Raw genomic sequence first — 24,919 nt, forward strand, 5'->3', positions numbered from 1 at the left:
TAAAGTCTATCTTAGTTGTATTTGCTACTTAACATGTAATTGAAAGCTCATAATTATTTATAAATTGCCTGCTCACTTAACTGATGTTGATTCTGGATGCGAGATTGTAGGAAATTAATCATGATAGTATTCAACATTTACTTTGTTACATTCTTTCATCGCAAAAAAAATATTTTTGAACTGCAGAATCTTGTAGCTTCATTCTTTTAATCAATAATTGGGATTTGGATTTCTTCTTTTGTTCTTTAAAAAAGTTACTGTCTCTAACAAGATGGGAACAATATTACAGAGTTAAAGCAATGCCGCAATACAAGGGTAAGTGATGTGAAAAGTAAATAAGTTGAGCAAGCACAAGGAACTTTACCTCCCAACCAAGCCCGGCTACAAAATCCTCATAGGATTGGCTTCCTCCAGTGTTCGTCAGAATGGAGTGCTTATCTTCCTGCCCTTCAGCAACATAAAACACTGCTATCTTGTGCGTTTCTCGACTGCATGGAACAAAACAGTAGTTAGTTTAACGAGGCAAAAAAAATCCATATCTTACATTAATTTCAATTAATGCAATGTTCAATCATCTACTTTCTGTAAAATATACAGATTTGCTTTATGTGTAAGTTGAGTTAAACAATTATCACCAAACCAAAGGAAAATCACAGGGAGATTTTGCCCTTCAAAACGTGGAGCTACAACACATTCCCTTGCATCTCTGGCTTTGTTTGTTATTGCATTTCAATTCTCTATAGGAAAGATGTTGCGAAACTTAAAAGGGTTCAGAAAAGATTTATAAAGATGCTGCCAGGATTGGAGGGTTTGAGCTATAAGGAGAGGCTGAATAGACTGGGGCTATTTTCCCTGGAGCATTGGAGGATGATCTTATAGAGGTTGAGAAAATCAAGAGGGACATGAATAGTGAATGGTCAAGGTCTTTTCCCCAAATTAGGGAAATTCAAAACTAGAGGGCATAGATTTAGGGTGAGAGGGGAAAGACTTAAAAGGGACCTAAGGGGCAACTTTTTCCACACAGAGGGTGGTGAATGGATGGAATGAACTGCTAGAGGAGGTGGTGGAGGCAGATACAGTTACAACATTTAAAATGTATCTGGATAGGTATATGAATAGGAAGGGTTTAGAGGGATATGGGCCAAATCCAGGCAAGAGAGACTAGATCAGTGTAGAATATCTGGTCGACATGGACTGAAGGGTCTGTTTCTATGCTGTACATCTCTGTGAGCCTTAAGGGAGTAATGCACAAAATTTCCAAACCCACGACCTCTACCACCGAGAAGGCCAAGGGCAGTTCAAACATTGAACATGGTCTTCTACAAGTCTTCCTCCAGGTCATACAGCATTCTGACTCAGAAATAGAATATTGATTCCTCATTGTCACTTCTTCTACCTAATTGCACTGTAACTGCACTTCATTTGGAGAATGTGAGGACTGCAGATGCTGGAGATCAGAGTCGAGTGTGTTGCTGGAAAAGTACTGCAGCTCAGGCAGCATTCAAGACGCAGGAGAATTGACATTTTGATGAAGGGCTTATGCTCAAAACATTGATTCCCCTGCTCCTCAGATGCTGCCTGACCTGCTTTGCTTTCCCAGTAATACACTCTCGACAACTGCACTTCATTGCTTACAATGGTTCGAGGAGGTAGATTATCATGACCTTCTGAAACAAAATTAAGGAATACTGGCCATACTAGTGATGGTCACATCCAATGATTAAAAAATTATTTAAATTGTGTGTGGAGGGTACACACGCGTTGACATTTCTACTGATCAAAGCGAACTGAAGGGTGAAATGACAGTTGTGTGTGTGTCAAAATTAAATAATTTTTAGAACATGAGCATTATCTTAAAATTAAGTAATAGTGAATGTGTCACATCCAAATGAATTTTCTCCAAATTGTAAGGTAACTTGTGAAAATGCCTTAAAAATGAAGCCAGTTAGAAGCAGCAAAAACACTCGTCACTTAATTCAATTAAGTCACTTATCACTTGTCACTTAATTATCTCACAGGAGTATACAAAAAGGTTATTCACTTAGCTAACTTACAGTTGAAATTCAAAAACATTGGTTATACATATGCAAACAACACAGGAAAGACTATACTATATACTATAGTTTTTTAATAATGAATTCAAGAAAAAACTTCAAATATTGATTTTGCTATTTAATGTTCAGTGACAGTTTTGTACAATGCTTTAGTACTGAATGAAAACCACAACATTTCTGGTATTTTTAATATAGTAAGATGTTCCTCATGATGCATGCTTTCCCTTGTTTTATGAACTTAAAAGGCCGGAGCTTCACAAGCATCTGCAAACACCAGTTGTATGAAAGACCTTCACTGAGAAAAAAATCTAGAAGTAGCTACATGCCCAGGTGTAGAATGGCCTAGGCCCTGGAGTGGTCAGGCCAATCACTTTTCTTAGGCAGTTCTTCAGGGTTGAAGGTAACTTGTTTCCACTTGGCCTTGAGTTCTGAAATAGCTGGTTAGTTCAATGCATGACCTGGAGACTCTGCCATAAGGTGCTTGGTGGATCAGATAGATAAGCTGTTTTGAGATTTGCTTGCTCTCTCAAGTACTTTGACTTCATCTCTTCACTCTGGATGAAGTCTCTCAATGTGCTAGCTGCCTTCATGAATAGAGTGTTCTCTATTTTGATCAGTCACAAAGTAGAGACTCCCACGAGTCAGCAGGGAATTCTGACCTCTTCAGGGATGTTTTAAGGACATCCATAAAGATTTGTTATCCTCCTGGGGATTTCGACATAAGAATAGTTGCTTTGGAAATGAGAAATCTGGCATATAAATGAAATGTTCTGCCCAATGACACTAGTTTTAAGAGGATTTTTTTGAAAATATGGTTCAGTTCACTTTAATAGCTGAATTATACAGGTTAACAGCATCAGAAACAATTACAGCTTGTGTTAGAGAACATAACTCAATTGGGTGATGAGCAGACTTTTCTTCTAGTTTTTGAATTTGGGGTATTCCTTTCAATTATGACTTTTCAGTTCATTTACAGTACATTTACCCCTTTTTTGGTATATGGCAATGAGTCGCATCAAAAAGTTGTCATACAGAATGCAAAGATACAATGAAGAAAGATGTGAAGTGTTTCTTGTTTTAATGAATGTACAAAATTTATCTGACGGATTAGTGAAACATTTGAGCCTGAAACACACCAATTACTGCAGAAAGACTTACCATTGCCTTGAGTCTAGGTTTTTAAGTTCCCGTAAAAGCTTTTCATTTTTCTTCAGAAGATGAAAACTGGTCCTACAGTGAAACAGAAAGTTTAAAATTATAATAGACACGAATAGTTTTATTAGAAAAGATAATTGGCTAAAGCTGTGAATCAATCATGGTACCCTGCTGACAATCATTAATTGAAACATCAGCAGTACCCAAGAAAAAATTTATAACAATTATCTGTTACATTACTGCTAACCTAACTAAACTGTTTCAGTAAAATTGGCACTAACCTCCACCTGACAATTTTAAGCTTGCCCCACTCTATCTGAAAAAATAGCATTAACCAAAACTGGTTTATTATTGACCTATCTACCTCCTTCCAAATATTAATACCAGAATTCTGACATTACCATAGCTTTGATCCAGCCACAGGCACACAAATGTTAATTTCAGGAGAAAGACTATTTGCCCACAATGTCAAGGTGATGCCTTTGTCCGACTCCGTTAAGAATACAACTTCTAGGTTGGAGGTTCAAGTGCTTAATGCATGTTCAATGGAATCATCTGATTGAGCAAATAATAGGCAACCCTGAAGTAGCTGCAGTTTAAGTAGCTGGAGTAATTGCAGTTCCAAGTCTTTATTTAACGATCTCAGAACAAGAAGGATGAGAAGTTGAAAAATAGATAACCTATGACTGAGCTTTTATGAGAGGCAGCAAGTCCAGCTTTGTAAATTAATGATTCAAAATATTTATCAGTTCTCTCAAAAAAAATGAAAAAGTAGTTTGCTAAAATGGGAGTTTGCTGATAGATACAAAATTTCTGGGAAAGAGCTATATAAGTACATTAGAGATACAAATGATTAATAGTGCTTATAGAATTAAAGAGGTATGCTAAAGGTACAAATGATTAGTTTGCATTTAACCATGGCAAGAATGTTGTCATGCAGTTAGGCTGTGTAAGTTAGGAAGTTCCTTTGTTTATGTTATCTAAGTCTTTCTCACAGGGGAAAAGAAGCTGAAAAATTTGTCTAGCTTTAGAATAGAGGAACCAATCTGCCTAGCTCTTCACAGTGAAAGGCAGTTACTCCTATGGAAGGAAGCAGATGGGCTTCACGGCATGTGCTAAGCTAAGTATGAACAGAGAAATTCACAGTTTTGACATTTGGAAGATAATGTTGAAGACTGCTTAGCCAAGAACTAATGGAAGGACCCCTATGAAATTTCACACCTTGGAGAACAGCTGGAACACTGAGGGGAAACTAAAGTGAATTCCAGAGGGTTAGGCCACATCCTTCATCTCACAAATACTCAATAAACTTTCAAGAATTTTGTCATGATAAAGGGAATTCTTACTGAGAAATATAAGTAAAATGGAGTTTGTAGCAAAACGAGCTGTAGTGGAACTTTCTACACTTAATTTCTCTTGATATGAAGTTAATTCTTATATAAAAGTGAAACGTCTTGTGCAATTAATCTTTGGGTAATTGCTTTCCAGTTCAATGTAACTGTCCCCAACGTGATGGTAACACAGGGAAAAACTGGTTGCATTGCAGAGCTAATGATCCCTACCTATAAAGAAAGATTTGGCTGTGGCTGACAGAGGCAGGTAATCAGTTGTACGGCATTACTTCCTGAAGTATGAATAGTAAACACAAGCAAAAGCACTGAGCTAGAACTGGATTGATTGTAGATTGCAGAATGTAGATTGGAGGGAACTGGACCTACAGGAGACAATTATACTCTGGAGCAGGCTGAGTTTGAAAAATTGACGAGTGACATTGCAAGAAAACCACATGTTTGTTGGTTGAAGTTCAGGAGACAGAGGATTGTGGGACAAACAGCCAGCCACACACTAGTGAGAATTTTTTTACTGTACAGACATCAAAATGAAAACTGGTCTTTAGATTAAGTCACATTTAAAGTAGAAGTCATAAGATAATGACCCAAGAACACAGAACAATACAGTGCAGAGTGCCCTTTGGCCCTTGATATTGCGCCAACCTGTGAACTATTCTAAGCCCATCCCCCTGCACTATCCCATCATCATCCATGTCCTTGTTTAAATCTCCCTAATGTGGCTGAGTTAACTACATTGGCAGGAAGGGCATTCCTCGTCCTTACCACTCAGGAGTAAAGAACCTGCCTCTGACATCTGTCTTAAATCTATTACCCCTCAATTTGTAGCTATGCCCTCTCATATAGGCCGATATCATCATCCTAGGAAAAAGACTTTCACTGTCTACCTTAACTAATCCTCTGATCATCTTGTACGACTCTCTCAAATCCTCTCTTAGTCTTTTTCTTTCCAATGAGAACAGACCCAAGTCTCTCAGCCTTTCCTCATAAGACCATCCTGATAAATCTCCTCTGCACCTTTTCCAATGCTTCCACATCCTTTCTGTAATGGGACGAACAGAACTGTACACAATATTCCAAGTGCGGCCGCACAGTTTGTATGGTTGCAACATGACATTACAGATCTGGAACTCAATTCCTCTACCAATAAAACCTATCACACCATATGCCTTCTTAACAGCACTATCATCCTGGGTGGCAACTTTTAGTGATCTATGAACATGGACTCCAAGATCCCTCTGCACATCCACACTACCAAGAATCTTTCCATTGACCCAGTATTCAGCCTTCCTGTTATTCTTCCCAAAGTGAATCACCTCACATTTATCTGCACTGAACTCCATTTGCCACCTCAGCCCAATTCTGCAGTTTATCCAAGTCCCCTTGCAACCTGCAACATTCTTCCACACTATCCACTACTCCACCGACTTTAGTTTCATCTGCAAACTTACTAACCCATCCATCTATGCCAGCGTCTAAGTAATTTATATAAATGACAAACAGCAGTGGGCCCACAACAGATCCTTGTGGCACTCCACTAGTAACCGGACACCAGGCTGAATATTTTCCATCAACCACCACTCATTGCCTTCTTTCAGAAAGCCAGTTTCTAATCCAGACTGCTAAATCACCCTCAATTCCATGCCTCTGCATTTTCTCCAACAGCCTACCCTTATTTATATTTAACATTCTTTTACTACAGAAAGTAAATGAAAAAGGGAACAGTTCAAAGGTAAGGCATGAGACAAAGCTTGGACAATGAGAATGCTCCTCTTGTGGAATATGGGAGGTCAATGATACTTCTGGTGCTCAGAATAACCAAGTGTGCAGGAAATGTCTCCAGCTGCAGCTACTCAGAACTTACTGTGGAACATTTGGCAAGCTGAGAATTTTTTAGGCAGCGCATACAATGACGCAGCCAAACAGCAGATGGAAAGTATTGTGTCCATATGTGTTGCTAGCTCTTGTTTCTTCTGCTTTCTATTTTTGGGTGGGGGTGGGGGGGTGGGGGGGGGGTGGGGGGGGGAAGAGCATAGAACACCACTAGTGATGGGGTACACAACTGTAAGAAGAACAGATAGACATTTCCAAATATGACACCAGGATGGCATATTGCCTCCTGCTATCGTGGTCAAGGGTGTCACTGAGCAGCTGTATAACACTCTAAAGGAAGAACAGTCAGACGTTGTGGTTAATATCAGAACCATAGCATATGTAAAAAGAAAGGAGGCCCTGCAGGCAGAATATAGGGAACTAGGAAATAAATTAAAAAGCAGGGCCTTAAAGATAGTAATCTCATCATTACTCTCAGTGTTACGTACTAGTGAGATCACGATTAGAAGAATAGACTGGATGAATGTATGGCTGTAAAGATACTTTTGGAGCAAGGAATTTAGGTTCTTGAGGCATTGGGACTGATTCTGGGGAAAATGGAACCTAAACAAACCGGATGGGTTGTATTCCAGAAGGACCGGGACCAATATCCTTGTTTGAGCATTCCCTGGTACTATGATTTTAGCGTGAAGAGCAAGGGGGCGGGAACCTGAGCAGGGAGAAACAAAAAGGAAAAGAAAGCTAGATGTGAAAGATAGAAAAGTAGAGAGCATAAGTAGAAGGGAAAAGAAACAAGGACTTGCAGCAATTAAGGCTTGAGTGCCAAAAAAAGTGTGAAATTGTTAAAGATAAATGTAAAAGTACTCTATGTGAATGTACAGATCTTTGTAAGCAGATATACTTTTCTTACAATTACAGACACGGCTGTAGGATAACTACGGATAGGAACTGAATATCCAAATACAATCAATATTTGGGAAAGACAGGCAAGGAGGATAGGAAGGTGGATAGCAGTGAAGGGTAAAGTCAGTGCAACATTGAGAAACGATATTGGCTCAGTAAATAGATGTACGGTGTGAGACAAGAACTTTCAAAAGTTGATTGGAGTAGACTGTTCACAGGTAAAGGGACAAATGGCAAGTTGGAGCCTTTCAAAAGTCTGGTGAGATTTCAGAGGCATTAGAGTGAATGATATAGCTGGTAAGAATAGGAGACAGTAGATGAACAAAGACATTGAGGCTCTAGTCAAGAATAAAACAGAATCACATATCAGATATAGACAACTGTGATCAAATGAACCTCTTGAAGAGTACAAAGAGAGTAGGGGCATTCTTAAGAGAGAAATCAGGAGGGCAAAGAGGGAATATGAGATAGCCTCAGCAGATAAGATTGTAGATAATCCAAAGAGATTCTACAAATACATTAAGAACAAAAAAGCAACTAGAGAGAGAATATGTCCCCTTAAAGATCAGAGAGGTTGTCTACGTGTTGAATCTCATGAGATGGGAAAGATCCAAATGAATATTTCACGTCATCATTTACTATGGAGAAAGAAATGGAGGCTAGAGAACTCAGAGAAATAAATATTGCTGTTTTGAAAACAGTTCATATTACAGAAGAGGAAGTGCTGGAGGTCTTAGAAAACAAAGGTGGCTAAGTCTCTGTAATCTGATCCCAGGACATTGTGGGAAGTTAGAGAATAAATTACAGAGCCCCTAGCAGAAATATGTATCATCTATAACCACAGGTGAGGTGCTGGAAGTCTGGAGTGTGGCTAATGTTGTGCCTTTATTTAAGAAAGGCTGTAGGAGATGCTGGGAATACAGACCTGTGAGCCTGACAGCGGTGGTGGGTAAGTGATTCTGAAAGACTGATTTACAAGCATTTGGAGAAGCAAGGACTGATTAGGGATAGTCAGCATGCTTTTATGCAAGGGTATTCATATCTCACAACCTTCATTGAGTTTTTTGAGGAAGTAACCAAAAGGATTGATGCGGGCAGAGTGGTAGATGTTGTTCACATGGACTTTAGCAAAGCTTTTGACAAGATTCCACACAGTAGACTAATTAGTAAAGTTAGATCACATAGGATTCAGGGTGAGCTTGCCAACTGGATATAAAATTGGCATGAAGGTAGGAGACAGAAAGTGATGGTGGAGGGTTGTCTGTCAGGCTGGAGGCCTGAGACCAGCAGTGCTCCACAGGCATCAGTACTGAGTCCACTTTTGTTTGTCATTTATATAAACGATTTGGATCATGATTATTAAGTTTGCAGATGATACCAAAATTGGTGATACACTGGACAGCATAGAAGGTAATCTAAGATAACAATGTAACATGGTATAAAATACACACATTAATCTCCTTGTGTAACTACAAGTCCTCTCATTTCCTTTTTCTGTTACTCCCAAGTGGTGCTAGCCACATGACTTCAGCAGAACCAGAAGAAGGCTGCTCATTACCCTGCTCTGTTTGCTCAAATGTTCATTGCTGGATGCAATAAATCAGGTTAGAGGAAATGCAGGTGAATGATTCTCTGGGGCCTTGGACGGAGCAAAGCGGGGAGGTGTGAGAGCAGGTTTTGCACCATCTGCAGCCACAGGGGAAGGTTCCAGGTTTGGAATCGATAAGGACACACAAAAGACTGCCCCATGTGCACCAATGCAGGGGTAGATTTGGTTATCAAGACAGCAGGCAGAACATACGATTTCAGCCAAGGGGCTGTGAATGTGTTAAACAAGGGGAGTGCCACCAGGGAGCAGTAAAGATTCAGAAGTTGAAGCAGTTTGAACAGAACATTCATTTCCATGTTCTCTTGGTCCATCTTGGAGGTAGTGAGTACTGCAGATGCTGGAAAGGTCAGAGTTGATAAAGAGTGGAAAAAGCACAGCAGGTCAAGCAGCATCAGAAGAACAGGGGAATTGATGTTTCGGGACAAACCTTTCATTAGGACTGAGGGAGGGAGCTGAGAAATTAATAGAGGGAGCGGGGTGGGAAAGGGCAAAGGTAAGTGGGATGGCGATCAATGGATGTAGATAGGAGGTGATTGTGATTGGTCAGTGGGAAGGGTGGCAGATGAATGGGAAGGAAGATTAGGTCAGGCCAAAGGGCGGAGAGTGAGGGTTGGACCCAGGTTTGGGTGGGGGGGTGGGGGGAGGTGTGTGGAGTTGGAAGATTTGGAAGCTGCTGAATTCTACATTCAGGCCATATGGTTGTAAGCTTGCGAGGTGGAAGATGAGGTGCTCTTCCTCCAGTTTGCACGTGACCTTATTTTGATAGTGGAGGAAGCCCAGGATGGACATGTCATCGGGGGAGTGGAAGAGGGAGTTGAAATGGCAAGCAACTGGAAGATGGGGTTGATTGGAGAGTACGCAGAGGATGTTCCCAGAACTGTTCTCTGACTTTGCACTCGGTCTCTCCAATGTAGAGGAGACCACATCAGGAGCAATAAATCAAGTTAGAGGAAATGCAGGTGAATCTTTGCCGGACGTGGAATGATTATTTGGGACCTTGGATGGAGCTAAGAGGGGAGGTGTGAGGGCACGTTTTGCACCTCCTGCAGCTACAAGGGAAGGTTCCAAGTGTGGAGGAGAGGTTGGTGGGGGGTGTGGAGGAGAGGTTGGTGAGGAGTGTGGACCAAATGAGGGAGTCACGGAGGGAATGGTCCCAGCGAAAAGTGCATGAGGTGGGGCGGGAAATATCATTTTGATGGTAGGGTCAGACTACATGTACGGAAATGGCAGAGGATGATGTGCTGGAGATTAGTGGGGAGAAATTTGAGGACTGGGAGACACTATCCTTGTTGTGGTTGGGTGTGGGGGGGGAGGGGGGAAAGTGGTAGGTTTGAGGGCCGAAATGTGGGAAATGGAAGAGATATGGTTGAGGGCATTGTTGGTCACAGGGGAGGGGATAGTATGATCCTTGAAGTAGGAGGACATCTCAGATGTCCTGAAGTGGTATCGCTCATCCTGGGAGCGGATACAGCAGAGGTGGAGAAATTGGGAGTATGTAAATACATTTTGGGAGGTGTAGTCAAGGTAACTGTGGGAGTTGGTGGATTTGAAATAGATGTCGATGCTTAGCAATTTGCCACAGATGGAGACAGAGAGGCAGGCATAGCTGGTACCCATGGCCACCCTTCTGGTTTGTAGCAAGTGTCACAGGTAGTCAGGGTAGTTAAGAAGGCCTTTAGCATGCTTGCCTTCATTGGTCAGACCTTTGACTATAGAAGTGTGATGCCATGTTGAGGTTATAAAGGATATTGGTAAGGCTTCTTCTGGAGTACTGTGCACAGTTCTGGTCACCCTGTTATAGGAAGATTTTATTATTAAATTCGAGAAGGTTCAGAAAAGATTTATCAGGATGTTGCCAGGAATGGCATTGGAAGTCAAGTTGCTGAAGAGGCATGATGGTGGATAGGCAATGCTAAGATTTACAGAACAAATTTTCATTTTTGGTGCAAAGATTCAACAGGAACAGTGACCCAAAAGAAACTAATGATAATGCCAGATTTCAAGTAAAAGTAGCAAGCCTGTGGATGAGAGCAGTTTAGAATATAGCAAAGGAGGACCTGAAGTTTGAATAAGATGGGAAAAAGAATACGTGAGTAAAATGGATCAAGTCCGATTGTAAAGCAGGCTATAAGATCTTCAATAATACGTAAAAGGTTCAGAAATTCTGGAGGACTGGCAATGGAGAACAAAGAACTGGGACAGCAATTAAACAACTCCTTTGGTTCTGTATTCATAGAAGGCACAAATAACTTCCCAGAAATGCCAGGATAGCAAGGGTCTGTTAGGAAGAAGAAACTGAAGGAAATTAGTAAGAATGGAAAAAAAATGTGCTGTGGCAATTAATGGGACCAGAAGTTGATAAATCTCCAGGACTTGATAACCTACATGCCAGGGTAAAAAAATGTCACAGCCACGGAGATAATGGATGTTAGTCATCATCTTCCAAGGTTTTCTAGATTCTGGAAAAATCCCAGTAGATGGGGACGGGGAGGGCATATGTAATCACACTATTTTAAAAAAATAGGAGGGAGAAAACTGAGAATTACTCTGGTTAGCCTAACATCAGTAGTGGGGAAAATGATGGGAGTCAATTAAAAAAGATGGAATAAGATGTCAATTCAAAGATACTAACAGGATTAAATAAAATCAACATGAATTTATGAAAAGGTAAACCATGTTTGACAAACCTGTTGGGTTTTGTTTGATAATTTAGCTAGTAAAATGGATAATAGACAATCAGTGGATGTGGAATATTTTTAAAAATTCTCACAGAAGGGGTGTGCTCAAAATTAACGTATATGTGATTAGGTAATTTGGGTATGGATTGAGAATTGGTTAGCAGACAGGAAAAGAAGTCTTGTAGACAGAAATTGCATGCAATATATCCACATTTGCTGAAAACACAAATCTAGGTGGGGTTTCGAGTTAAATAGAAAATGTAAGGAGATTCAAGGTAATTTAGACAAGTGTATGGATAAATACATGGCAGATGCAGTATAATGTGAAATTATCCATTTTAATTTGAAAAAGAAAACATCTAGTTACAACAACCTGCATTTATGTAGTGCTCATGGGAAATGTTAATACGGAAATGGACCCATGTGTCATTTATAAATCAGTCAATGAAAGCAAGCACACAAATGCAGCAAGCAGCGAGGAAGGCAAATGATATGTTGGCCTTCATTGCAAAGGAGCAAGGAAATCTTGTTACTCCTGTATGGGAACTTTGTGACACCATACTTGGAGTATTGTATGCAGTTCACCGAAGGCTCACCAGGCCAATTTCTGGGATGGCAGATTTATCATATGAGGAGAGATTGGGTTGAATGAGAGAGGATCTTGTCGAAACACATAAAATTCTGACAGGGCTTGACAGACTGGATGAAGGGCCAATATTGTTTCTAGCTGGAGGATCTAGAACAAAGGGTCATAGCTTTGGGATAGACATTAGATAATTTAGGACTAGGAATGAAGAGAAATTTCCTCAAGAGGCTGTTGACCCTATGGAATTCTCTACCACATAAGACAGTGTAGACTAAGTAACTGAATATATTTAAGGAAGAAATGGACAGATTTCTGGACATTAAACACAGCAAGGAATATGGGGACAAAGTTGGAGAATGGGAAAAGAGAAAGAGAATCAATCATGATCATACCGAATGGCAAAACAAGCTCAATGTGCTGAATGGCCTACTTTTGCTCCTAATTTCTAGTATATGGTCATCACTTATGCATGTAGATCTTTTCTGCTGTTAAAAATTATACACACTGACTCATTAACCCATTACGTCTCCTTCATACACTTGAACAATTTTGTCTCTGGCTGATGAGGTAGAACTTTGTTTTTCTAATCTCTCAATAGTTCACAACTTTGTTTTGCTAGAAGTAAATTGCAGAAGATACTATTGTTTCAATCTCAATATAGACATTCACAATTTCTCAAACTGGATTTACACAATGCTTTTGATATAGGTAAGCATTATAATGCACTCCATAGGTGTGTAATCAGGTAAAAACTGACACTAAGCTAAAAGAATGTTGGATGACTAACAGCTTGACCACAAAGGTAGGTTTTAAGAATGATCATAAAGGATGTGGGAAAAGATGTGTAGGGATCCCAACAGCACAACTTTAGGCCGAGACAGTTCATGGCATGGTTGTCAATGATATGGCAAACCAGATAGAGATGTACAAGAGGTCAAAGATAGAGGACCAAAGATCCAAGGAAGACTGTTCGACTGCAGAAGATTGCAGAGATAGGAATGTGGAAGAGCAAAGACTGATTTGAATTGTGACAATTTTAAGAGTGATATTGGGGGTCTTGAAACATCTGATATGTAAGTAGGATAAGGCCATTTGGGCCCCTGAGCTTGCTCCACTATTTAATGAGATGATGGTTGATCTTGTTTTGCCCTCAACTTTACTTTCCTACCCATGCTAAAGGTGGGTGATGAATGAGCAGGATTTGGTACCAGTTAGGATAAAGGTAGGACAATTTTTGCTCAATTCAAATTTACGCGAGATGGAAGAGTGAAAGATGAACAGGAAAGCATTGGAATGGAATGGAGGTAACAAACTCAAGATCATTATAAATTTGTTACATACTACACAAAGGCAAGAGGGCCAGCCACTGGAAATGCAGGAACAGAAAAAAAAAAGATTCTCCCATGTGAAAGTAATAATTCATTTCTTTCCATGAAGCAGACTTAGACACAAGTTATTGTGCAACGAAGGATTAACTATATACTTTAAATGTTGCTGCTTACATGCCTTCTTCGTAGTTAGATCACAGTGAGCTCACACAATACAGAACTGGGACCAGAGTCTGTCAAATTCTGCAGATGTCCTCGCTCATTAACCCTCGTATACAGTAATAATTAATAAAAGGTTGTTGATTTTTACTGACAAGAGTTTGAACTAACTTGTCAACAACCCCAGCATGATGGCAGTCATCAAATACAAAAAAAGATTGAGGTAATCAGCAACGAGTGCCAGAACTGATACCCATAGCAGTACAGTGCAGCAGATGAACGTAAAGACTAGTCTAACATACAACCATAGAAGAATGAGAAAAGCCTGAGGAGATGCCCAGTGAAACTATACAGTAGCGGCAAAAGCTCATGAAGGCCAACCCAGTCACTGTACCAGTCCAGCGATTAACATAAACAGCACTGTGGAAAGGCATGTACTTCGACAAAGGTGAGCAATGAATTCCACTCTAATACATCTAAGAACTTTCCAGAAGGCAGAGGGCAATTTACAAATCGAACAACGGCACAGTTGTCATAGAGGATGCAGAAACAAAGTGTGCCGTGGCAGTTTCTGGAGACGTGTGCAGAAAAGACACCATTTTTTGCAAGCTCCCCAAGACAGCGTGAAGAAGGTTCACAGGCTGAAAGAAAACCCTGTCCACATAGTGGAAAGTTGCAGTCATAGCAGTTGTTTTTTTTGTGAATGAATCTGTAAGCCTCAGGGTCCAAAAGGCACCAGCCTCAAAGGTCAGCTTCAAGCAAAATTAATACAGAGAAATTGTTGAAACACTATACTTTATCTACGTCCACCCATGTTAACTTCGAAGCAGGAGAATCTGCATAAGTCACAATTTCATCTTCAAGTTAGAAAAAATTATCAATAATTTCCAAAACTGTTTAGAGGACCTGGAAAATTGAATACTATGTACATCACAATAAAGTGGATGTCAAACTCAACTATTTTTAAATTAAATGTACAATTATTTTCTAAAGCATAAATATCATAAATCATATTTTTAAACATCTTACCTATTATCCCATGAATTCATGCCAAGAATATTCAGCAGCATCCTGCAATAGTAAAACACAGACTGAGGCTCTTGTGGGCATGGCTCTTCCTGCTCCATTGCTTTCATATTCTGGTCATTGCCATGTTTCTCTACAAATTCCTTCTCTTCTGTGTACTGTTTTAGAATTTCATTGATTACATCATTTTCCTGTTTCTCTGAAAAACAAACAGGAGCGGCAGCAGGGATATTAAGTTGCACACCAGCTCTCTGGAGACATTCTGGACTGGTGGAACCAAGGTACTGCAACATCTCATCCAAAGCATCTTCGTCATCACGAATTACATCCCAAGATGGCACTACTTCCCCGCACCTTCTTTTTGTTTGAGGTACCAAATATTCCCTTAAATCTACATCATCGGTTTCTGTTTCATTGGAGTGAGGTTCAGCCATCTGTTCTTCTTTGCAAAGATTGCTGACCTTGGAAGCAATTTGCTTTTGTTGACAGAAGTGAGGTGGTCCATATAGAATTGCAGAATCCCAGCAGTACTTACCAGATATATCACGTACCACAACTCTAACATTTGAGGTAGCTGTCGAAAGTCCAGCTGACATCCCTCCTCCTGGGATATTGTCCTCAATAGGGATTTCCAGGTATGAAATAAGTGTTGAACTGTTCAGCACAAAAAACTGGAGATTAGGGTTTTCAAAAAGTTCAGGGGAAAGCTCAGTGCAGTCAGTAAAAGGATTGTCATGGTTTTCACTTATTAAGCTGGTCAGCATTGCTGGGCCACCACTCAATGGATAATGGCCAACGTGGTTTACCAAATGAATTATCACAGTCCGGGCAGCAACTGAGATCAAACCTTGTTGAATGCGACTCCTCACTGTAAAATACGTAAAGAGGATACGTTGTAAGAAATTTTTTTGGGGTTTGGTTGCAAATTCTAACTTCAGCTAAAAATGTAAAGTATTGCAAATCATTAAATTTAACTCACTTTGACCTTCCATTGGATAAGTGAAGTTAGATGTGTGGTCATAGAGCAATATTAATGGATTACTTTCAGTGAATATTGATAAAATTCAGATCACCATGGTTGCACATATTCAATTTACATACATGAACACTATTCATTTTTCTCAAAGAAATATTGGAAAGCCACAGTTGCAGTTATAGCAGTTGTTTTTTGTGAATGGATCTGTAAGCCTCAGGGTCCAAGAGGCACCAGCCTCAAAGGTTAGCTTCAAGCAAAATTAATACAGAGAAATTGTTGTATGGTCTGTATGGAAGTTATAAGAATTTTTTTCTAGGTTTTCTAAGCACCTAGGTTCCAATGCAGCACACAAAAAGCTAAGTTGCACAACTAACAAGCAAACAGTGTTCAGAACCCTATGAAAAATTGTACTGTACAAAGTACAGAAAGATATACTGTACTTCAAATCTGATTTGTTACATATTAGCAGATAGCTGTACCTAGGGACCTTTGTATCAAAGATGCTGCCATAAACTGCGACTTGCGCGCTTGTCACTGTACTCATTTGAGTACATGTGACAATAAAGCTAAGTAGCAATGCCAATAAAGGGTGAGTGGTGAAAAATATTTAACTCTCCTAATGCTTGAATATCTAATTTCAATGACATAAAATGACTTTTTAAAAAGGAACAATTTTAGCTGCTTCCAAACTTCATCAGAGAACTTATTCCTGGCCTAATGCCTCTGCATTAAAAAGGGCAAAGAGAATACTAAAAATCCCTGCCTGTGAAGCTTTAGTTATTCTTACTAGTACACAACACAAACTGCTTATAATGTATGGTTTTCCTATTGGCTGTTCTGCATTCTGTATCCCTTTAGTGTCCTTTCTGCTGAAGGATTAGGTTTAAATAGGTGGCTTAGCAACCCACAGATGGTGAAAATTTGAGGTTAAGAACAGTGAGCCAGATTATCTGAAAAATGGCAATTTTGCAAATATTGTCACTCTGCCCCTTCCTTTTCATGAAAGGAAATAGCTCTGTATTTATGACAGAAAATTAAGGCTCCTTGAGAAACACTGTACTTCCTTTCTGACAGTTCTCTTCTTGTGCAGAACTGACTGGGGAAAGCAAACTATTCCTACTTTTCACAGCAGTCAGTTGCTATTCTATGAAATGTAAAGGTCCAGAATCAGACAGCTATTTTGACAGCTGCAAACAGTTAGTACATAAGCTAAGTGAGGTCAGGGGCCAAGAAGGTAGGGTGCTATATGGTTAAGGGCTAAAGTGCTATGTGAGTAGGGTGCCAACTCAGTAGGGAGTAGGGTGTCAGGAGCAAGGTGATAAAGGGGCCAGGTAAGCAACGTAGTATTTGGGATAGGTCAGGACAGAAGGGAGAAATCAAATCTGAAGTAGGGGAAGGAAGTTGGCTCCAAAAGATGTGCAGGTCAGGTGAATTGGCCATGTTAACTTGTCCACAGTGTTCAGGGATGTGTAGGTTAGGTGCATTTGTCAGGGGTAAATGTAGCGGAATGGGTCTGGGTACTCTTTGGAGGGTCAGCGTGGACTTGTTGGGCCAAATGGCCTGTTTCCACACTGTAGGGATTCTACTTTATTCTAAAACAGAGGAAGTGAGAATCAGATACAGAGTGTGGGAAGTGATTAATCGTTTAACTATTCCTGGGTGACTACTTACTTAATTTCACTGGAACCCTCTGAATTCAGAGTAAAATTGAGACTTTCAGAGCATTCCAGCAGAATCTTCAATTTCCTACGCAAATCTTTTGGAGTCTGTTAAGATGGGGATTCTGCAGGGTTCCCACATGCAACTCCTATCTATGCTGGAATAAGGACTGTTGAACCATCTGAAAATCTGGGTCATAACAATCCTGAAATTACTGGAGTGGTATTGTTGATTTCTAAAGCAGAAGAGTTATTAGGTAAATTACACTCTTTCAAAGCTAAGTCAATGATTTTATGGAGAAGCTGACCTTCTAAAGAGAAAGGCACACAAATCAACTCATTATAACTTATAGTGAAGACATCTGAGAAATATAATTTCAAGGTCAGGAACAAGTCATTGGAATCTTGGCTGGTTTAGATTAGATTCTGGTTGAAACTTTATTGCTGGAACAGCACAGCAGGTCAGGCAGCATCCAGGGAACAGGAGATTCGACGTTTCGGGCACAGGCCCTTCTTCAGGATTAGATTCTCTCCATTGTAGAAACAGGCCCTTCGCCCCCACAAGTCCACACCGCCCCTCCAAAGAGTAACCCACCCAAATCCATTCTCCTACCCTATATTTACCCCTGACTAACGCACCTAACACCGTGGCCAATTTAGCATGGCCAATTCACTTGACCTGCACATCATTGGCTTGTGGGAGAAAACTGGAGCACCCGGAGGAAACCCATGCAGACACAGGGAGAATGTGCAAACTCCAATTTATTTTACTGTTTTCTGACATAAAGTGTCCAAACATAGGGAAGCCAAACATCCAAATCCAGCATCCAAACCTTGTGCTTCCAAGAAAAAGACAAACTATTGCACAATGCACTGACCACTTTTCTTCCTTAAATAGTGTTGTGCAATACCCTGTGAAAGGTTTTGTTAATGGCTAGAATAGATCAGCCATTAGACCAATAGTACTCAATGTATTATATCAAAGAGGGTTGTACTTGGAATTTATCAAAGTCAAGAGTGATCTCAAACATCATGGTTTATACCACTTGACAGTGGTGACAAATCATTGCAGGGCAAAAACCTAATATGTTACATCCGCAAAAGAGCTCTGTTGGATGGGGCTGTGGTATACATAATCATTCACAAAAAAGGCGATCGGAAAAGGGTATGGCATTTATGGGACGGTTGTAAACTGAATTAAAACTAATTGGTGGGGAGGAAGTTGACAGCAGGAGTTAAGGGCATTTTCTTAAGAGTGGCTGGAAATGAGTGATTGTGCCTCATAGAATTGTATGCTTGTACTCTTACTGCTTACTGAAAATATGAATGATTTGAATAGAAGGCTTGGTAGTACTGTGAAATACAGGTGAGATATCTGGCAGGTTGGCCACAGCCATGCAGCAAATTGATAATATTCCTTTTTACAGCCATACACTGAGTTTTAAAATTTCAGCAACAATTATACGAGTATGGGTGTCACTTGCTAGAGTGTCATTTGTCTGTCCTTAATTAAGCATGGAAGAATCAACCACATTGCTATCAAATATCTGACTGGTCAGACTCTGACTATTTTTGTCAGAATATACTGTAGTTAATTGTCAAAGTTCTATCAACACGGAAGATGAATAGCTAGTTGCTCAATGAAACAATAAATCCATTGCTTATTACCTTCTCTCAGTGTGCTCCTTAATGATGGCCTCTTGCAATGCAGTGAATGCATCCTTACCTCTGGGCCAGGAGGCCCAGGTTCAGGTCCACCTGATATGTCTTAAGAGCTGGACAGCTTCCTTGGAAGCCACAGAGGAACCTTGATTATCGGGGCTTCACTTAACCAAATTTCAAATGATCCAAACAAGATTGCAAGGCCCCGATGCTTGGCTAGCTATGTAATCCGGCATTCAATTAACTGAACAAAATACTCCCACCCGTGTCCTTCAGATAATCAAAGTTCCTCTGTATCTACATTTAGAGGAGTGTGTTTTGTCTATTGTCTAATATGTCCCGCACAAGCTATTTACTTAGAGAAATTCAACACTCCCCAACATAAGCCCTGCAGCAGTCAGCTAGAGGTGATGATGACAGTATCGAATCTCTGGAAGTCTCAAGCTTTGGACCAGAACATAGATGGTGAAGTTTGATTTAAAAAAAAACACTCACAGGGAGATTTGCTAGAGCTGCTCAGGAGGACTTAAACTAGTAAGGTGGTGGGGTGGGACCCAGGGAAATAGTGAGCAAAGAGATCAATCTGAGACTGGTACAGTTGAGAACAGAAGTGAGTCAAACAGTCAGGGCAGGCAGGAACAAGGTAGGACTAATAAAGTAAACTGCATTTATTTAGATGCAAGGGGCCTAAGAGGGAAGGCAGATGAACTCAGGACATGGTTAGGAACATGGGACAGGGGTATCATAGTATTTATAGAAATATGGCTCAGGGATGGGCAGGACTGAGTTTGTTGTCGGTTTCTTCCTCCTTGGTAAACTTTATGCCTGTGAGGGTGTTGTTGATGATGTTAAATGTCTCTTCATCTTGTTTCGTTTTGTGATGACAAAGGTGTCATCTACGTGGCGGATCCAGATTTTTGGTTTGATGGCAACAAACTTGCATTCCTGGACGTCAGAGTCGAAAGAAAGGACAATGGAGAACTACAAACCTGCGTACACAGAAAACCGACAAACACTGACCAAATACTTAACTACATCAGCAATCATCCCAACACACACAAACGAAGCTGTATCAGAACACTATTCCAACGAACCACCACACAGTGCAGCACAGGCGAACTTCGGAAAACAGAGGAGAACCACCTATACAATGTATTCAAGAAGAACGGATACTCAGTCCGCAGATTCCTCAGGAACAAACCACGACTACCAGACCAAACACAGCCAGAAACCCTAACCACCTTACCATACATCAAAGAAGTCTCAGAAATGACAGCCAGACTACTAAGACCCCTCGGAATCCTAGTAGCACACAAACCCACCAACACTCTCAAACAAAAACTAACAAACTTAAAAGACCCAGTACAACCCATGGACAAAACCAACGTCATCTACAAAATTCCATGCAAGGACTGCCACAAGCACTACGTAGGACAAACAGGAAGGAAGTTAGCCACCAGGATACACGAACACCAGCTAGCCACAAAAAGACACGACCCTCTCTCCCTCGTAGCCCTACACACGGATGAAAAAAAACACCATTTCGACTGAGACAACATATCTATCCTGGGACTGGCTAAGCAAAGACATGCCAGAGAATTCTTAGACGTCTGGCACTCCAACCACAACGCCATAAACAAACACATAGATCTAGATACCATCTATCAACCCTTCAGAAAACAAACAGGAAATGACATCATCACAAACCCCAGGAACCCCATCCAGGAGAAAGATATAAATAGTAAGCAGGAGACAACAGCTTCACTTCACTTGGAGGTCGCCACTGATGATGTTATCTAGCCAGGTAATGAAACGTCTGGATATCAAACCTACAGCTCAGCGAGCAATCCTACACCCTAAACCTCAACCTGAGCTACAAACCTTCACAAACCTTGCAAAAAGCTAGAGAAGTGATTGCTGGGCCTCTTGCTGAGATATTTGTATCATTGATAGTCACAGGTGAGGTGCCAGAAAACTGGAGGTTGGCTAATGTGGTGCCACTGTTTAAGAAGGGTGGTAACAACAAGCCAGGGAACTATAGACCAGTGAGCCTGACGTTGCTGGTGGGCAAGTTGTTGGAGGGAATCCTGAGGGAAGGATGTACATGTATTTGGAAAGGCGAGGACTCATTAGGGATAGTCAAAATGGCTTTGTGCGTGGGAAATCATGTCTCACAAACTTGATTGAAGAAGTAACAAAGAGGATTGATGAGGGCAGAGTGGTAGATGTGATCTATATGGACTTCAGTAAAGCGTTTGACAAGGTTCCCCATGGGAGACTGGTTAGCAAGGTCAGATCTCACGGAATACAAAGAGAACTAGCCATTTGAATACAAAACTGGCTCAAAGGTAGAAGACAGAGGGTGGTGGTGGAGGGTTATTTTTCAGACTGGAGGCCTGTGACCAGTGGAGTGCCACAAGGATCGGTGCTGGGTCCTCTACTTCTTGTGATTTACATAAATGATTTGGATGCGAGCATAAGAGGTACAGTTAGTAAGTTTGGAGTAAAATTGGAGGTGTAGTGGACAGGGAAGAGGGTTACCTCAGATTACTACAGGATCTTGACCAGATGGGCCAATGGGCTGAGAAGTGGCAGATGGAGTTTAATTCAGATAAATGCGAGGTGCTACATTTTGGGAAAGCAAATCTTAGCAGGACTTATACACTTAATGGTAAGGTCCTAGGGAGTGTTGCTGAACAAAGAGACCTTGGAGTGCAGGTTCATAGCTCCTTGAAAATGGAGTCGCAGGTAGATAGGATAGTGAAGAATGCGTTTGGTATGTTTTCTTTTATTGGTAAGAGTATTGAGTACAGGAGTTGGGAGGTCACGTTGCGGCTGTACAGGACATTGGTTAGGCCAATGCTGGAATATTGCGTGCAATTCTGGTCTCCTTCCTATTGGAAAGATGTTGTGAAACTTGAAAGTGATCAGAAAAGATTTACAAGGATGTTACCAGGGATGGAGGATTTGAGCTGTAGTGAGAGGCTGAACAGGCTAGAAGTGTTGGAGGCTGACGGGTGACCTTATAGAGGTTTACAAAATTATGAGGGGCATGGATAGGATAAATAAACAAAGTATTTTCCCTGAGGTCAGGGAATCCAAAACTAGAGGGCATAGGTTTAGGGTGAGAGGGGAAAGATACAAAAGAGACCTAAGGGACAACTTTTTCACACAGAGGGTGGTACGTGTATGGAAGTGGTGGTACAATTGCAACATTTAAGAGACATTTGGATGGGTATATGAATAGGAAGGGTTTAGAAGGATATAGGCTGGGTGCTGGCAGGTGGGACTAGATGGGGCTGGGATATGTGGTCGGCATGGATGGGTTGGACTGAAGGATCTGTTTCCGTGTGTTGGTAGGTTTATGGGCAGGCAAAAGGCAAATGAGGGAAGAAGGTGGTGGTTATGTATTCTTCTTGAGAGGAAAGCCTGAGTATCATGGAATTGTTTTTACTATTAAAAATGTAGTAGTTAACTGAATCTCAGAGTTCCCCGTTCACATCAATGATCATCTTGTGACATTCCATCTACAACTTACCAAGAATAAGCAGGCAATGATCACGAGTGCCTATGTCCTAACCCTTGATTGCATTGATGAATCTAAAGCTCTCAACCTTGCTCATGGAACTTCATTATGTGAAGGACATATCTTTAAGCTTATCTCAACACCTTTGCAGAAACATACTGTATTATCTCTCACCGCATCAAATCCGTGAGTGGTGCCTTTGGACGCTTAAGCTTTCAATCACCAAAACATTCATAGTGGTACTTAGATCATTGTGTGGAAGGCAGTCATCCTTTTGACTGTTCTATCTGGCTTCAGAACTGGATTATTTATAGATGACACCTCAAGGGCCCTGCAAAAGTACCACTGATGTTGTCTGAGGCCTCATATCAGCCAGGAGGACAAGCCTACTAACATCAGTGCCCTTGAAGAAGCCAACAGTATCAACATTGAAGCCACGATGATCCGAAGGCATGATCATCTGAAACAACTTTGCACTGGCCTGGCCACATGCTTAGGACACCCGAGTTCTGACTGCCACAGAAAATCATCTTTTCCCAGCTCAAGAAAGGCACATGAACAAGAGGAAGGTAAAGGAAGTATTTCAAAGACTCCCTGAAGGTTTTTAATCAAGAAGTACATTCCACATGTCAACACGTGGAGAGCTTCACAAGAAACTGACAGGGCATAGATCAGACTACTACAACCCCTTGGCATCATGGGTAGCCCACAAAACTACCAACACACTGAAACAGCTACTGATAAACCTAAAGGACCCTGTACAACAACCAGCAAAATGAATGTAATATCCAAAATACCCTGCAAGGACGGCAACAAACACTACAATGGACAGACAGTCAGGAAACTAGCCACCAGGATACACTAGCACCAACTAGCCACTTAAATACATCACCCACAATCACTAGTATCCTTACACACAGACGAAGAAGGACACCGCTTCGACTGGGACAACACATCCATCCTCGGATAGGCTAAACAAAGACACACACAGGAATTCCTAGAGGCCTGGCATTCAGACCGGAACTCCATTTATAAACACATTGATTTGGACTCCATTTATCAAACTCTGAGAAAAAGAACCGGAAACGATATCACCCACTGTTACAGACCAGGACACACAAATAGAAGGTGGGACAGAACACCAATGCTTCAACGGAGGCTCACTGATGATGTAACCTAGCATGGTGACGAAACGTCTGAGAACAGCAAGCCAACTTAAAACCTGAACTAACAAATATGATTGTCCACCTGGAAAAATTGGTGTCAGTGGTCATGGATTCTCTGGATCCGAGAACAAACCTATCAGTGAACAAACTTACAACCCGAAACTCAACCCGAGCTAAAAATCTTCTCAAAAATTGCATTCTTATTAGTGAGTGACTATCGATATCGTTGACAACAAGGCTATGTACCAATTTAGTGACTAAGCCACAGACCAGATCAATGTTTAAGAACAGGCTAGAAAGATGCTTGAAGGAAAGGGGGACAATAATTAGAAATGAGAACATGGTGGACATATCAATTAATGCTGTCTGGAGAACAAACAACAAGACAAAAAACAGTTTAGTGAACAAGTTGTTTAGGTATTGTATTATCTTTGTAATTCTATAGCATCAGTTCTTGGATTTGCAAATGATAGATCAATTGATGACTCGGTCAAAAATATCGTATTTCCACCAACCATCGAATGGGATAGCTCAATCAATCTCTAACAGGTATGATATTCTGCACAGAGTTTGTACAAATATGCAACAGATCCTGGGAGCCACTCAAAGTTATACAATTCTATCATGTGGACTGATAGAAAATAGTTTAAAACTTCATGCAACAGGAAAAATGATGTATTTGTGAAGATTGCCTGAATACAACTGCAAAATTGCATAGGGAGCAAGGTATGTCTAAAGATAGTCAACAAAAAGAAGTTTAATCTCAAAACAGAAATGGCAGATACTAATGTTCTTTTCTTTTTAATCGAAGTAAGCAGCAAAAAATAGTTAACTTTATCAACTAAAGTTTTTACAAATCTCTCAACCGATTGACAGGTTCAATTTTTATAGAACAAAGGAAAAATTAGACAATAGACAATAGGTGCAGGAGTAGGCCATTCAGCCCTTCGAGCCTGCACCGCCATTCAATATAATCATGGCTGATCATTCCTAATCAGTATCCTGTTCCTGCCTTATCTCCATAACCCTTGATTCCACTATCTTTGAGAGCTCTATCCAATTCTTTCTTAAATGAATCCAGAGAGTTGGCCTCCACTGCCCTCTGGGGCAGAGCAATTCTGAAATAAAAATCAAAATATATTCAAATACATACTGGATACCAATAAGGAATCATTGGATAATGTTAAATTTTCGACTTTTCCTTCAGATATTCTAATAAATAATTACAATCAGTAATTAGAATCAATATTT

The 24,919-nt window shown here is 40.6% G+C and overlaps 1 protein-coding gene across 16 annotated transcripts in view; it reads right to left on the reverse strand.

The window, feature by feature from the left end:
* ralgapa1 (Ral GTPase activating protein catalytic subunit alpha 1) overlaps positions 1-24,919 on the reverse strand; it is a 315,513-nt gene that overhangs the window by 92,376 nt on the left and 198,218 nt on the right. For all 16 annotated transcript variants that reach the window (XR_015757926.1, XM_087989919.1, XM_087989918.1 and 13 more), the window contains 3 exons: positions 14,684-15,548; positions 3,213-3,284; positions 365-488 (listed from right to left, as the gene is read on the reverse strand). Coding sequence is in view for 15 of the 16 variants with exons in the window: in XM_087989919.1 (XP_087846045.1) it covers positions 365-488; positions 3,213-3,284; positions 14,684-15,548 (1,061 nt within the window). In the remaining variant the exon portion in view is untranslated. The remainder of the gene's footprint in view (positions 1-364; positions 489-3,212; positions 3,285-14,683; positions 15,549-24,919) is intronic.

This window comes from Chiloscyllium plagiosum, unplaced genomic scaffold (genome assembly GCF_037043375.1).
Source record: "Chiloscyllium plagiosum isolate Xiang-an unplaced genomic scaffold, Cpla_swu_hap1 HiC_scaffold_8, whole genome shotgun sequence".
NCBI lineage: Eukaryota > Metazoa > Chordata > Chondrichthyes > Orectolobiformes > Hemiscylliidae > Chiloscyllium > Chiloscyllium plagiosum.